We start from the raw sequence: 16,506 nt of genomic DNA, 5'->3' as shown, positions 1-16,506 counted from the left end.
ACCCACCCACCCTGCCATATTTCATTGTACAAGTCCATCAATATGACTTTTCTAACCATACACAGAAGTTCTATCAGCCTCACACAAAAATATAATGCAGCACTAGTTCAGAAAAATATTGTTAATACCAGGCCATCGATACAGCCATGCTGGTATATCAGCAGTGACAAAACACTGAAGTGAGACCAATGTTAAACCATTTGCATTTTGTGTTGGTTACTGCTATCCTGATGATGCCATGTACCAATCTGAATTGATTAACATATTTCAATATGATGTATCTTACATGCTATCTGGATCAGCAATATGCTTTTTATTTAACAAATACATCTGTTACCACGCTAAATACAGGATCCCCTAACACTGGACACTTACAGGAGACAGAATTGGAAATCAAAAACATGGAACAAATGCCTCCTGCCTATTAAGTTTATTAAAAACTTTTTCCTTCAGGACTTTTTTTTTTCCCAGAAGTATAGGGAAGAGTTACAAAACGCAGGTAAGCTGTGGCTTACTACAACCTGTCCTGCTTTCCAGCTACATAGTCCTACATCTTCCTTTGCAATGGCCCATAAACAATACAGGAAAGAAGATGGGCATTTAGTACAAGAATTCTAATGAAGAACAGTTACAACAACCTTGCAGGAGGAAAAAAACCCACCAACAAATCAACCAACAACTTGAAATCCATACTCAAAGAGTATAGATTAAAGATGTAAAGGCAATTCACCTCTAGCATTTCAGTATCTTAGTATGTACTATAAACAAAATATTGTTAAAATCTCAAAATGTTATAGACATGCTGTTTTTATACCTTGCTTACAGTGGTCCAGTGCCCCTAACATAGGCACACATCTACACATTCTAAAGCTGTTTTATTTTCTTGCTTTTCAAAATGGTAAATACACAGACAACGAGAAGAAATTGATTAGGCTTGTGAAAAACATTCTAAGGGGAACTGAAGGAACCTCCATGGTTTGTGCTATTTAATAAGATCAAGACATCCACACACTCAAGAACAGTACACAAGGAAAGCTCTGCACTGGCAGAGCAATATATTAGGTAACACAGCCATGATATTAGAGAGATGGAAAAAAGCAAAAGGTATTTAAATATTTCCTTATTCTTTACCCAGGAAACTACAGATTATCACAGTACCCCAGAGGAATGTATTTGGAAACAACTCATGTTACTTTGATCTGGTTAAGAGAGCTTCTAACACCTAACCCAAGCTTGCCTAATAACTTAAATCAGGTTAACTTACAGTGCTGTAAGATGGTCCCCTCCACCTACATCCAAAATAGTATTACACATACCAACCAACCACGGAAAATTACCGTCCAGTGTAGTTTGCAACAGCCAAGGGCTTCCCTAGATTAGAAAACAGGTTTGCAGATGTACAGCGTTCAGTCACTTGGTCTTGGCTGACATCTAGTGGAGCTGGAAGTGGCACCTTCAGTTTCCAGCTTTTAAGTGTTTATGCTTCCAAGGGAGACAGAAGTCTCTTTATGACACCTCAATTTACAGTATTTATTGAAAACTGCAACTGTGAACATTACATTCAGTCTAAAAAAAAAATGAAGAGTTTTAAATAAATATGACAACTTGGTCCTTTCCACACTTTCCAATAGACTAGGCAAAACTTCTGTTCTATTTTTGTGCCCTCTACAGAATTCAGCAACTCAAATGCTTGTCATTTTCTCTAGGACACAAGCAGTGCCACAGACAATATTACATGACCCATCAGAGGGCTGCCAGGACTTGCATCGCTTTTGTCACCTTTTCAGAGGGCCTTCCATCAAGCCAAGTATAGCAATATTCCTTCTATTTTCACTAAAAATCACATACTTAAAGACAAAATAAATATTCGAGGGCTTTCATGGATCAAGGCCTTAGACATGAATGTTGATGTGCCCACAGATATGTCCTGTTGACTTCTGTTATTCAGAAACTACTAACCAAAAGAGAAGGAACTTGATATTAAGCATACGAACACTCAACCCAAGTTGGAGCAGAAAAATACATACTATTCATATACTGTAAGCAATGACTTTCTAAAGTCACCTAAGGACTTTGGCTTAATCCCTGTTCCATCCTGAGCACTGCGAGCACAAGAATTAGACCCCTCTGCTGAGACCTATTGAAAGTTTTATTACCCTCTACGTCCTAGATTTCCAAACTGGTAGCTGAGTTGCAAAGGAAGAAGCTAAAGAGCTTCTAAAGATTAATGAGTTCTGATTCTGTATCACTAGACGGAAAAAATACTGGCCCATGGAAGGAAGTTCATCAGCTTGGTGGACCCGTTGACCAAAAGGAGAGGTTTCTAAAAAGGTACTGTTGCTTAATATGTCAAGGCATAAATCAGAATCACACCCTTCAGTTAACAGGGAAGTACAGAGGAAGAGAGGAAAAAAAGGCAATCTAAAAATAAGGTATGAAGGCTGGGGTCTCAGGAGGCTCTGCTCCTTAAAGCAGCACTCCAATCCTTTCCAGACAGGCATTCCCACTGCCTGCTTTCACACTGGCACTGCCTCACAAGACAGCCAGTACTATGCCACAGCAGGTAGAAACACCCAGAGAAACTGCCCTGCTTAGCAATTGTATAATTTTGAAGAGGTTTAGGGTGCTCATGGAACTTTTCCCACATACGATAAAACTGCGTAGCGAGAAGTTTAAGGTATGAGAAGTTTTTCTTTCCACAAGCATACACTAAAGGATAGTTCTACTATTATGTTTAAAGAATAGTCTCAATGACTCTTTCAAGGTCTACGCAAAATCGCTGCTCTTACAAGATGGGAAAATTTACCTGTAATTCTCCCCTCCATTTAGATGGACTGAATTTTTCTTCTTCTTTCTCTCCCTCAAAAACAAATGCACCTCCTAAACTGCCGAGATCCCTTTCAAGGAGCATGACTCCAAGAGAGAGTGGAGGAGGGAAAAAAAAAGGACGCTTTTCTGAGTTTCCACTGGGATTTGACAGACTTCTGGAATACGCTAGAAGACGACACCATTTTTCAGATGGCTCATTACATCAGTCACCCTGCAGTTGTGGTTGGCATGGAAAGCAACACTGTTGACACTGACTCTTAATGCAAGCATCATAGAGCATATTACAAACCATCTTACTTCTACATGTCTGTCCTTGAGTAGTCCAAGTAAAATTACTTTCCTTAGTTTCCACACCCTGACCTTATTTCTCCAACTCAAAAGCGAGGAATATTTTAACATCTGATCTACTCCGTTGAAGTCAACACCTGACCCAAACAAACATATAATCAGTCTTGCATGTGAAATCACACAAGAGAGAACATATCTACCATCATTCAAGGGCATACAATCTACTTCAAAGGCGGCTGGATTTACCAGAAGAAAGCCCATCTCATCTACATAACTATTTCCTTGGGGGGGGTGGGGAAGACAACTTAACGCAGAAGGTAAAAACTCCCATACTTGACAATTCATTTCTGTAAGCTTATGACATCCTCAGGACCATCTATTCTAGGTAACATCCTGAAACCGTGCACAATAAAGAAAGTGAATTATTTTTCTGCACATTAAGAATTCCCTTTCAGTGAAGGGGGATGGGTAGGGTGGTTTGGTTTGGTTTGTAAATACAGCATTTCCACCCCATCTTTCCATGACACTCAACTTCTGCAGACTCAAACATATGACCAGGCTGCTGCATGCCTACTGACTTAAAGCAACTGCAGATCTAGAGCCTACACACTACTAATGCAGGATGGGCAAAGTTTTTCTCCAATTTAGGTCCAGATTTGGACACCAAAGTTTGCTGATACGCTACACACTTACCCATAGTAAGAGCCTTCTAATCAACTGATATGCAGCCAAAGTGTTCATATACTGACTTACATTTACTCAGCTAAAAAGCAGAATCATATATTACCTACTCTGTTCACATGTAACACATGCAGCTTTAGGTATCTAAGTCCACAACTAAATTCTAGCCTAAAAGTTATTGAGATCCCACTGGCATTTCTCTGGGCCGTATCTGCCCTAGCAGTAGAAGGAACTTTCATTTCAAGGTACAACTTATTGCTTCTGGTTTCTTGACAACTGACTTCCAATACGAGTCAAACCTTCCTGGAGGCTACTATTTACCTTTCCCCTGTTGCTTTTGGTAGCAAAGATACAAGTCTGGATGTAAGAGTCTTGAAATCATTTGGAAAGATATTCAGTCCCTAACAGTCTTCCTCCTTCTCTCCTCTTTTATACAAAAACACCCCAAAGAAACACAGAATGTTAATACATTGCACAGTATTACGACTCTGACTTCCTCTCATCTTGAGATTAAATGCAATTTCATATTTAGATGCAAACATACTGTCAGAATAAACTAGATATTTTAGACACATGGAGAACTGGTAGAACAATCAGATTCACTACCTAAAAGATTTTGAAGAACACAAATCTCTCAAATATATATGTATTCGACTTAAGAGTCACAGAATGTAGGATAACTTAATGCCCTCCCCCATATGAATGAATTAACCTATTACAAAGGATTACTCTAATATTACCTTACTTTGCTTGAATATACTGTACTTAACTGAAAATTGTGTTCTTCAAAAGAGACTGCTTGCCATATTCTCTAAGTACATAGGCAATATTGTTCACAGAACGAACGAAACTGGAAGAAAGATTTAGAATCAACATGGTATCTTCGTAAGTCAGCTTCTGAGAAGAAATTCTGTTCTACTTCAGACTTAAAGCTTGACTGAAGACAAACTGTTTGACTGACCAAAGGCAGCAATCTAAAGTTTTGCAGCTGGTTTGGAAAAAAGGCAAGCTACTTGACAGTTGACTGGAAAAGCATTTCCATACACAGTATCAAACAATACTCCAAGAAACAGTAACTGCAAACAGATGCATACACAAACTCAGAATCAACACCAACATCACGTAATTGCTATTGCAGCAACTATGTCCTCAGTTAATCAGAGCTGAACGACATTCTCCAACATTTGCAAACAGCAGGGCTGCACTGCAATCAGACGTTCAACTGCAGACCACACACTCCTAAAACTTCGTGAGGAAAAAGCAGCAGCCAGAGGAGGCATTGCTACATGAATTTCAGAATAAGCTAGCGCAGCTTTGCTACAAACACAAAGACTGGTTTGGTACATTTATACCTGCAAGAGCCATTCCTCCCAACTGCCCTGCAGAGCGCACAGTGTAACTGGTTTTTTGGTGTGGGTTTTTTTTTTTTTTAAACATACTCACTAGTAAGGTTTCCATTAAGCATCTGTAATCTGCAACACAGAACTGCTTCCTCCATCACACTTAGAGAGCCAGCAAGACAGCAGCAGTTGCACATGCCAAAATAAATATAATTTGCAAGAGAGACATGCAAGCTGTTCAAACTAGCAACTCTTGAAGAGTAAGCAAGAATAAGAATCTATCTTATTTATTCTCATGCTTACAGAAATTTTGTGCAACAGAGAGGGAAATGAGTTTCACGTATTCGCTGAGGAATTTTGTTCTGGGGTCAGATCAGTTTATTTTTGCAACATAAGGCCAAAAGGCACAAAATACTTATCGAAGTAAGAAACAAACCAAGTGAGTTTTAGGAGGGTAATATCCAACTGTGTTTGTGTGGAAACTCTGGGCACTTCCTGATTATGGAGAGAAAGTACTGCCACACATTCATGAAAACTCCTCTGCAGATGAGGAGGCATGCAGATGCATGCCACCGAAATTTATTGATTTTAACAGCCCAGTGACTAAATTAAGAGCCCAGGATCCTTCTGTAATCAGTAAAAAGAGATAGGAACCTTCAAAGGTTGACCCATGAGGCCCCTAGTGATTTCCCAAGGTGACCTGAATGTAGTGATGTAAAGCAGGGCTCAACTACATACATTGAGTCCCATGTCACTTATCTTTCTTTTTGAATGAAGATTGCTCCCTAATATAGGCATCATCAAGCAGAGATCATGAAGCGCCAGGCGCACAAAAAAAGAGAGACTTTTTGAAGTGCTGTTCTACTTCATGCAACACTTGATGTCATCTTCATCACCACACTGCAACTTTATCAGCTATTTATTCATACAAGGTAGCTTAGCTACAACGCCTTCAAAGAATGAGAAAGACACTCAGGTATACATACACATAAGCTCTAGAGCATCAGAGCTGAGATGAGACCTTGGCTGAGAACCCAACCTTAAAAGCACTGATCCAATTCAACTTAGGCCTCCAACTTACCACATTTTTGAAGTCATCCTCTGCCTCATCAAATTTTCCTTGCTTAAGCAGTAAGTGTCCTCTCTGTAATCTTGCCTGAAAGGAAACGTAAGATAATTTATTTTGCCTTACAAATTGGAATTCAGCAAAGTATGAAAACAAGCTTTACTTTCCTCTAGCGACAAAAAAAAGTTTCATTTTACTACAGCTAACAAGCTGAAACAGAGATCACAACACCCATTCTTTGTCTTCCCAATTTGACAATGTTCTTATTGAGGACTCTTTGATCGTAAAGGATCACTCGGCACCAGAACAGAGGGCAAAAAAGCAGCCACAGTTTTTATGAATGGCTGCAGCTCATGGAAAGAACTCATTTGAAGCGCTGCATAAAACAAAGTGAATGTTTACCTTACACCACTTTCCCGATTATAACTTCTTATAGATTTTAAGAAATTGGCAGAAATAATAAAAAACAAACAATCCCCACACTTAATTCTTTCACTACACTTTCAGAATAATAGAAGCTATGTAAAAAGAAAATTTAATGATTTAGAAGATTTTGATTTATGATAGGAATATTTTCATACAACAATGAATTTAATATCTGCTCCTTCATTGTAAACTACAGGACATGACACTGCTCATGGAAAAGGGAGACCAGAGAATTAAATACAGAGAACTCCAGCATCAGTCTCCAACTAGCGAGGCAGTCTCCACGTACAGTAAGCAGAAGCGAGCAAGGTGTAAGTAAATCAGAACTTGTAACAATCCCATAGGAAAGCAGTAAGACTAGGCAAATCAAATGCTGATTAAGACAGAAGAAAACCAGAGGAATTTGTGCGCTCTCTTTGGCCCCCTGCTCGCTCTCAGAGGGCATAGCCTTGGTGACTGAGAAGAAAATAACCACAAGCAAGAGAAGAAAAGCGTTTAGCACAAACCCATGAGGAACACGAACTTAATAAAACTACTGTTAGCGTTAGAATAACTGGCTAGACTGTACTCAGCATAGTCGCAGATTCAAGCACATACCCCATTGCTATTATTTTATCCTATTTGAAGCCTTCTGAGTAATAATATATTTCCTATTTCCATTTAGCAAAATCTGAAAAAAACAACTTTCTTCGAAGCAGGTTTTTTTTTTACGCTTGAACAATTTTCAATTCCAGCAATACTTACTGATGTGAAGTCCTGCTTTAATTCAACCACTTTACTTAAATCACGAATTGCTGCTTTCGATTTGCCCATGGCTAAATACACTGTGGCTCTTCTGTAATAAGCAATGTAGTTATCAGAGTCTCCCTCTGCAAGGGAATGAACAGTAATCAGAATACTATCTCAAAGCAACTGAAACTTTGCGTACAGTGAAACCACAATAACTAAAAATACATTACCTGAGTTTTAAGCCACTGGAAAAAATGGTATTTATCAATAAAATATAACATTTGTAACATTATCAAAGCAATATTTTCTATGCAGTTTGATTATTTAACAATAAAGATTACAGAAACACAGTAAATGTTAAATAATTAAGAGTACTGAAGTTGAAACATGTACATGTTTTTCAGCCTTGTACAGGGAAACAGCCACTATATACTAACCCTTTATCTCCAACTGCAGGCCTACATTTGAAAGCATGTTAATTCATGATTCTCTATCCCAGTTCCTGTCCATCATATAGGACACAAGCATATAATCCCAAAATGACCAATCTGCTACTCCAATGTCATCAAAAGCATAAACCCCTTACATCAACCATTGAAAGAGCAGCAACTTCTTTAATATTCAAGCAGGCACCAACACTCCCTCTCAACAGAAGACAAACACATACATTATCAAAACCTGAAGGCTAACTTCAAGGCCCATACATCCCATGTCATTTCCTGGTCAAACTTCCAAAATCCATCAATTTCAACACTCCAGGGTAGCACACACATGTACACCCTTACAGGAGATAAACATCAGTCTCTGAAAGCAAGAAGAATACTCTTAATATTCTTCTTTGTGCAGTATTTCAAAGTAACAGATGACAGTTACCGTTGGCTCTCAAGGAAAGGTAACTTAAACCACCCAAACAACCATATACAGTAGAAGACAGTAAATGTCTTACTGTACTATTAGAAAAAAAAAAAAAACAATCCAGAATTTGTAGACAAAGACATCCATCTCTGAGGAACCAAACAAGTATTGCTCCTCCTCACCTCATCTGAGGTTGAGCTGAACTTTAAAATAAATGGAACACATAGCATTGCCAAAAATCTCATGGTCAGTAACTGAGCTTCATAGCTGGCCACCTCCATTACCAGAACAATAGTTCAGATCTCAGTGGAAAAGGTATCTGCACTCTTCCTCTATAATGTCTCAGCTGTAGAAATGCTAACATCCAGTACTGAAATTTAATAACCCCCATGCTTATAAGCCAGCATTATGGGCATCAAGTAAATTCAATGACAACTACCTTTAAAAAAAGGTAGGATTAAGTCCAGCTGCATACATCTACATGTGCAGAGTAGGCACAAATCAAAAGCTGAAACTAAGGAACCTTATTAATAGACAAAGGATGGAAGATAGGAAAGAGCTAACCCAGAAAGAGCTAACACCAGATGATGATCTCTGACAGTAAGAATATGGTTTTGCCTCAGTTCCCCAGTAACAGTAATGAACAGCAGTTAACATCTCCCCACACAAAAGGCATAAGCCATCAACTTGATGAGGTTGAAGAAAGAATAACTGAAGAGACAGAAAATGGACAGTAGCGTTTTTTTCATTTTAGATGTTTGCAAAAAAGAAAAATAGGCTGGCTGAGGCAAGACAAAAAGATCTATTTACCTCACAGTCTACAATGATGCAGTACAGGCAAAAAAGGATTAGAGAAATTTCTTCTCCCCTCCTCTACAAACACAGTAGGCAAATCACACTTACAGACTTTTCAAAAAGGCAAAATACAATGAAGAAGGAGAAGTCTGATGAAAGTTTAGGCAATCAGGCTCAAATCAATACCCAACTAAGAATCTCAACATCAGTGGAGGCATTGAAAAGGTCACAACGGAGGTGGTCACATCATAGTTCTACCAGTTGCTCGAGCACTGCTGGCAAAGCAGAAGGTTTCACCCCACGCAGGCACCTCACACCTCTGCTGCCTTTGCACCACCACCAGCATTTGCATGGCCACAGACTGAACTGGACTTTTCAAATCCAAGTTAAAGCTTGCCAACCAATAATAAAGGAGTAAGCCACGTTGTAACACTAACGCTGCTCAGATACCACCGTAATGCTTGGGCAGCAACAAACAAGGTAAAAGGAGTAACAGACCACCTCTCAGTGGAATGAGGAGCTTCCATAGCACAGAAAAAGAGGACATTCCCTGCTCTACTCCCATTATATAAGGGAAGTTGGTCTCAGAGAACTCACAGAAAATATTAATAGCTCGGAATCAGCAGATATTTCATTTACATATCACTATTAGACCAAGGCATAAATAGAAAAGTTTCAATAGTATGACTCAGCACTGTGTAACATCTTGATATTATTCTTCTCACAGAGAAAATTATGCACTTGTACAAAGTCCAACAACTTAAAAAATTTTAAAAAACCCATGCAGTTGAGAAATTGTAGTGTTAATGAACACTGCTCTTTACTGGAGCTATCTGTCGCTACTCTTCAATTCAAGGATTTTTAACCAGCAAAGTTGCTTTAAAATTTATAGAAACAAACATTTAACTCCTCAGTTTATTGAAAACGCAGAATACCAAAACAAGAACTCACTCACTCGTTGAGTGTAAGAGAGGGACAGTTAATATACTCTTCACTACCAGTCCATTATCTCAGACTTGTAGCATTAGTTTTACTGAGGTATCACCCACTTCAAGTTTTTAATAAAAAAAACCCAAACCATTTTAAATGTTGAATCTTTTTACAGGGCTGGAGAGAAGCAAGCATGGATAAACTCAACCTTTCAAAGACATACTTCAAAAAACTTCAGAAAGATAAAACCTAATCTTGATGGGATTAGATACAGGGAATACTTCATCAAACAATACCACAGTCAATTATAACTCCTTCCATACAGCTAGCTTGCAGAACAGCAGTGACTTAGTGTTCACATACCATGTAGTTAATTGAACGGTTCCTTTTATCAAAATCAAAGCATAAATATTCTACTGCATTTCTGTTGGGTCCTGTCCAAACTGCTACATAAAGGTGCCCCAACTTCTGTGACTCATGGAATGCAATTTGCAAGAAAGCACAATACTTAAAGAAGCAAACCGTAGGGAAAATAAACCTCACCCAAAGGTGTTTTGGTGCAAGAGTCACTTTCCTGAGATACGTACCTATAGCTGCATGAAAGTGAGACAAAGCATCGGCTAGCTGTCCAGCAGCCAATAACTTCTTTCCCATTTCAAGCTGTTTTTCTACTTCTGCATTTATTCCACATTCAGCTCCTTAAAGAAAAAAAAACACATCTTTTGAATGACCAGTTTGATTATACCAAACACGTACAGTAATAATCAATACATATAACAAAGTTATTGATATAGAGGCAGAAGTCACATCTTCCAGTATTAAAACAACCTGCTGCCTAATAAACACATAGCATTCCTTCCCTGCCCCCAAAAATGTCAAAATAGATAGATAAAACACTGTAAAGTGCTGCATTGTGAGAAGGCACCAAGTATGCATTTCATGCGTTGCTATTCCTGTCTATGCATACAGTAACACAGTTTTGCACATCAAGCTTTACATATCAACTATAAAAACAATCTGACAGAAGACATTTCTATGTGGGCTTTAAATTTCAAAAGAATCTGGAAAAACACTCATAATGCACACATAGCAAATATAAAAAGGCTTTGCGTTAAATTTCATGGCCCTACTGATCACTTAGCATTCAACTGAGAACCGTTAACTACTGCAGACTGGTTTCTTATCTACTGCACTTTTGTTTCATCTTTATCATTTCCAAGGCAAACTGCTTCCAGAGCACAAGCTTTGTTATAAACAATTAAAATTCCCACTCGCTTTTCATTTAACCATAGTATGAAAATCATATTAAAGTGGTATGCTTTCAAAGCGCCAGTTTTGTTTAAAGCTAATAAATTGCTGCTACTCAACCAACAAGGAAAGAATACCATTGAAAAGAAATGAGCAGCTAAGTGCAAGTACAAGCTGTACATACATCAATTCAGCCACAAAGGTTTTTCATTTGTACTGCTTCCAGCATTCTTCAAATCAGGAGAGAATTTCACTACAACTTCATGGGTTAGGACTATTTCACACTATAGACAGTGCTCTTTTACTAAAAGCATACCCTATGCATAAATTTAAGCAAGGTAAAATATTAAAATCCTGAATAAATACATCCCATTAGAAAAGAATGAACTACAATTACTAGGAATCAATTTCTTTCACTCAGGTTCTGTACCAAGCTAATTCAGACAACCACTTGAATTAATCTTAAATATGAAAATGCAGCAGCACTTTGAAGTAGTTTCTTAAGAGTCTGAACAAAAATGTTACACTACACAGACTGAATGAAAGTATATCAAAACTTCTCACACCGAAAGGTGATTAAACAACAAAGTATTTGTAATGAGAGAACAAAAGTTTCTGATCACTAAGTCATCAAGACTTTAGACCTTGGAACTCTCAGCACATGGGATCTTAATTTAATTTACCTTTCCTACTCATTAATATAGTTCATAATTCTTTTAATTCCATATTAAAAGAAAAATCATTGCGCTGCCTGTACTAAAAAGAAGAAAATGTCCCCTGTATCCACCGGAAAAAGCTCTATATGAAAATATTGATAATAATTCCAAAAACTGGATTCAAGGGCTTCAATTCAATTATTTGCTTTAGATCAATGACAGCAAACAAATTCTTTTGTTAATTCATGGAAATTACTTTATAAAATAAGCCCCAAATTTCCAGTCAGTAATTTTTTTGCTTAAATAGACAAAGTTAAAGTAGTAATTACTTATCATATAATCAATTTGGGGATCTCATTAAAAGATGCATTTTAAAATCCATTCCAGGTATGTATAGCTCTGAATAAAATAGAAATAGCTCCACTGATAGTGGAGAAATATTTCTTGAGAGCAATTTTTTTCCACACACAGTATTCTACTTCAAGGTAGCTTTTATGTGAAGGTCCAATTTTCAGAAAAATGGACATTCTTCTTTGCCATTTTCCTGCTTCTCTAGCTTAAACCTTTGATCACCAAGCAGTTCAATGTTCTCTAAAATGATAAATCAAGCATTGGAGAGAAAAATAATCCAGAAAACCCCACAATCACTCCACCCCAAAACCAGAAAAACATGCCACCACAAATTTCCCTGGCTTTGGAAGTATACTAGCAACAAATCAGGTATCAAACCATAAACACATGAAAGTATTTAACATGAGCGAAAACAAACAAGCAAAATATTCTTAAGCTTCACCCCTCCCATCTCTCCCCACATACGAAAATCTTGAATCTTTCAAACTCATCAGTTTGGAGCGGTATCCTAGAAGTGGGGTACAAATTACTTTGATGAATTGTCCATCCACCTAAACATGGCATTCCAGCATTCAATTTTCAGTGTCAAGCATCTGAAGGAGTGTCCTTGTTTCACATTTAGTCAAATCAGGATAGCTCCAAGAATAGATCTGCCGCAATTAAGATGTACCTATACTGTTCAGAGTCTTTCATATACATTGTGTTCAGTACACTTTTATAGTTACATAATACTTTAGGCAGGAGAGCCATCTTTTTCTTTGAAAATACTGGAGATAATAAATAAAGCAAATGAGAAAGGTGACCATTCATAGTAAACAGGTAAGAAAGAAAAGCAGGAGCAACACAGACAGAGAAAAAAGGCAAACTAAAGGACTGTAGGCTCCCTGCAGAACAAGACTAATTACACTAGACATACATTAAAACTTGGCTCTACAAGTTTCTGAACATCATAAATTGACATGGGAATCTCCAGCAGAAGCCTATATAGTCAGTGTAACCATGATGAAAAGTGGCATTTACCGTAACTACTCAGGAACACTGTACACTGACCTGATAGTTGAGCTGTTCATTCGTACAAATATACTGCTTGTTCATTTTCTGGCTGTAGGCAAACAATTGCTCTCAATAAACCAGCCCACAGTAGGCATCTGAAAACCATTAAAGTAGGCACAAGAGTCTAAGGACTCACATTCTGTGTAACCTATTTGGGATCCTATTCACTCCAGTTCAACGGGAGGAAAAAACAAACCAACCCCACAAAGCTCTCTCCAACAGACAGACAGACATTAGTGAGCAGGATACCAAGTGCCCAGCACTACGGATGAAGAAGCTGTGTATGCACCAGCAAGAAACTAAATTTATGGAAGAGATATGCAAGCATATGGTTTAATTTTAGAACTTCTAAATATTTTAATTTAAGTATTATTTCTAAAGCTTGCCTAATTGTTATCTATTCACAAAGGACCTCGGATGACCACACACAAGAACCTCAGCTGTCAAACCAAGTCAGATTTTTCTGGATAAATTCAGAGTCTGTAGCCCTGGCACTTATGCTAGAGTGGAAGAGTCAAAAAAGGAAAAAAAAAAACCAAAACAACAACCCCAAACCCAAAACTACTCCTACTACTAAATAAAAACTGGTACCAGCCCTGACAACTCAAAGGACGTCAGTCTCAACACACAGGAATGATAAGCAGGTGCAGGTAACCTGTTCTTCCAGTTAAATACACTCACTTCAAATAAATTATAACTTCCTGGTAGGATTTTTGTCTTATTAGAATAACTGGTGCTAATGCGTGGCTACCTAAGTATACAAACCTCAACTACATTCTCATATAATCAGTTGCATCCACAGTGTAAAAAGTTCAGGAAAGCCCTCCAACTTGGAAACAGTCTCAAGATTTTACATTTGTCTACACACCCCTCTTTTTCCACTGCAGAATTTCCACCTACTTTTTTTTTTTTGCCCCCAAGCTTGGTAACAGGACTATGAAAATAAAAATAAGTAGTTCAAACTGTGTGCCAGAAACAGAGTTGTTTCAAAGACAAAGAAGAAACATGCATGTATGCATGTCACTAATCTTAATTACAATGATCTAAACTTTTTTTTTTTTTTTTTTTACATAAAAGAGCTTGAAGATTGTCTTTTCATGTGAGTGGGAGATGCTGCTTTTGGGGCATTTTTTGATCAGAATGACCCTATGTTTCGCATAAGTCTTAAGTTTGCTTTTATTTTTAAACAGTTTTGGGCTCTGCTTTTACGTGCACTTGCAAGTGTGTTTTTCAAGAACAAGACTGAACAAAGTACAAAGTGGAAATACAACTACAGTTTCAGGAGCAATACAAAAAGGTTCACAAGGAGCCTCAAAGCATCCAGTTGAGCCATGTGTAACTTGCTCCCAACAAGTTTTTACTTCCTCTGTTTGCAAAGAAAGATGGTAAACATAGCTAAGACTGGCAAAACAAATAGCCACGGACATCCCCAAGTATCCTTCGCTACTTCGGGTGAGGAAAAAAAAGCCTCCCAAACTCAGCGTAGAAACTGGGGGGGGGGCGCGGCGGGAGAGAAACACTTAAGGCTTGTGGTCTGACAATAATAAACAGTTCTGTATATCCAAATCCCTTTTCTTCTTCCCCTTATTACACTTCCTTTCTTTTACTACTAGGAAGGAGAGGGGGAAGAGGAACAATACTCCTCTGTCCTCCTCAGTCGCCTCTTCATGTTGCCATTACTGCAGACAAACAGCCACAAAGGATGAATCTTCCCAAGAGGTAAGCGATTTGTGTCAAATGGGAGTTTATTCAGCACAAGGTAGGGTATTTGAAGAGAAGGAATTCAGGAAACACAACAGTAAGGGCTGAACTGCAACCTGCCACATCACCAATGAACTCAGTTACCAGCCAGATATAAATTAGTATTCATAGATATCGACTGTAAGATGCAAAGTTAGTATAAGCTGACTGATTCACAAATCAGTGCAACAGACAGATGGCACAAGGCAGGCTTCTGTTATCAAGACAGCAAGAGGCAAATTTCAATGTGAATATGAACACCTTTGACTTCAAAGACTAGTAATATTGGAGAGAAAAAAATCCAAATAAATAATGTAAACGCCCTAAATACATACTCTGGAAAATGAACTTATGAACTAAGAGGTTATTAAGTTCGGTAAATAAGATACAGAACTGTCACTTTTCATTCTATTACTGTGCTGCACATCTTTATTAACTGAAGTTAAGAAAATATATCCCAAATTAGGAAGTGGGGCTTTGCCAAGTCCACATAGACATTAAACCATATATCTGAAATAGCTTGGCAAGCCCAAATAAAGAATCCTCAGCAGGAGTATCACTGCCACAATCTTTGGGGGTCGGGGGGGAAGGGAAGGGAAGTATACTTTGACCCCAACTATTATTTTTGCTCTAGCACTACCAGAATATACATACAAAAAAAACCCCAATTCAACACCACAGTATGTAGTCTTATACTACAGAGCATCCTTGCCACATTATGTTCCTGCTGCCATCTGGCCAGCTGAAATATTCATTAGTTTAGTATATTAACTGAATTTCTAATGTCAAGCCCAGGCCGGTCTTAAGTCTGACTGATTCTGACTATTGACAGCTTCAATCCCACTTCAATCTACCACTATCAGTTAAAGAATGTTCCTCAGGTGAAACTCTGCCTGTGTGTGCAATTGTATAACCAAGTTATACATTTAACAGGAGCCTGTGAATATATGTTTGACCATACAGGTGTTGCTGACAGTGTACTCTGAAAGTAAACAGGCCACACAAAGCGTAGATAAACTTTTCTGCTGAACTTCAAAAACTAATGGTGAGAGGGGAAAAAAAAATAACAACAAAGCACCACAACAATAAAACAAAAACATAAACAAATGCAACACAACTGTCAAAAGCCTCTGTGAATTTGTAGGTCTAGCACTAATAATGGCTGTGGCTGAGAAGGACCACTGAAAAAGCCTTTGAACTTGGAAACTATGCAAAATTCATTACAGAAGTGAGAAATTCAAGGCCAGTACGGAACTGGCCAATGCTGTCCCACAGTCGCACCCGAGGGCACCACGACGTTTTCCAGCCCTCGCAGTAGCTGGCGCCCCACCAGCAGGCCATGGAAAACGAAGCACACACCTCACACTACCTTAAACACCACCGCCAGCAATTCAGATAAAACCGAACAAGTTGCAAAGCAGTGGCGGTGCCCTCGTTACACACCCTTCGCCACAGCCTTGATGAGGTGGCAGTTCTGTAGCTCCTTCTGCCTCACACCCCTTCCAGAAATATCCCCCCC

General features: G+C 38.3%; 1 protein-coding gene across 1 annotated transcript in view; it reads right to left on the bottom strand.

Annotated features, from left to right (window-relative positions):
- Positions 1 to 16,506, bottom strand: part of DNAJC3 (DnaJ (Hsp40) homolog, subfamily C, member 3) — a 36,540-nt gene that overhangs the window by 17,895 nt on the left and 2,139 nt on the right. The window contains exons 2-4 of the mRNA XM_009891928.1: positions 10,527 to 10,637; positions 7,375 to 7,499; positions 6,220 to 6,294 (exon numbers count right to left, since the gene is read on the bottom strand). Coding sequence (XP_009890230.1) covers positions 6,220 to 6,294; positions 7,375 to 7,499; positions 10,527 to 10,637 — 311 coding nt within the window. The remainder of the gene's footprint in view (positions 1 to 6,219; positions 6,295 to 7,374; positions 7,500 to 10,526; positions 10,638 to 16,506) is intronic.

Source organism: Charadrius vociferus, unplaced genomic scaffold (assembly GCF_000708025.1).
Source record: "Charadrius vociferus isolate BGI_N301 unplaced genomic scaffold, ASM70802v2 scaffold110, whole genome shotgun sequence".
NCBI classification, from domain to species: domain Eukaryota; kingdom Metazoa; phylum Chordata; class Aves; order Charadriiformes; family Charadriidae; genus Charadrius; species Charadrius vociferus.
Note: the sequence above shows the minus strand (reverse complement) of the source record. Positions and strands in the feature narration are given on the sequence as shown.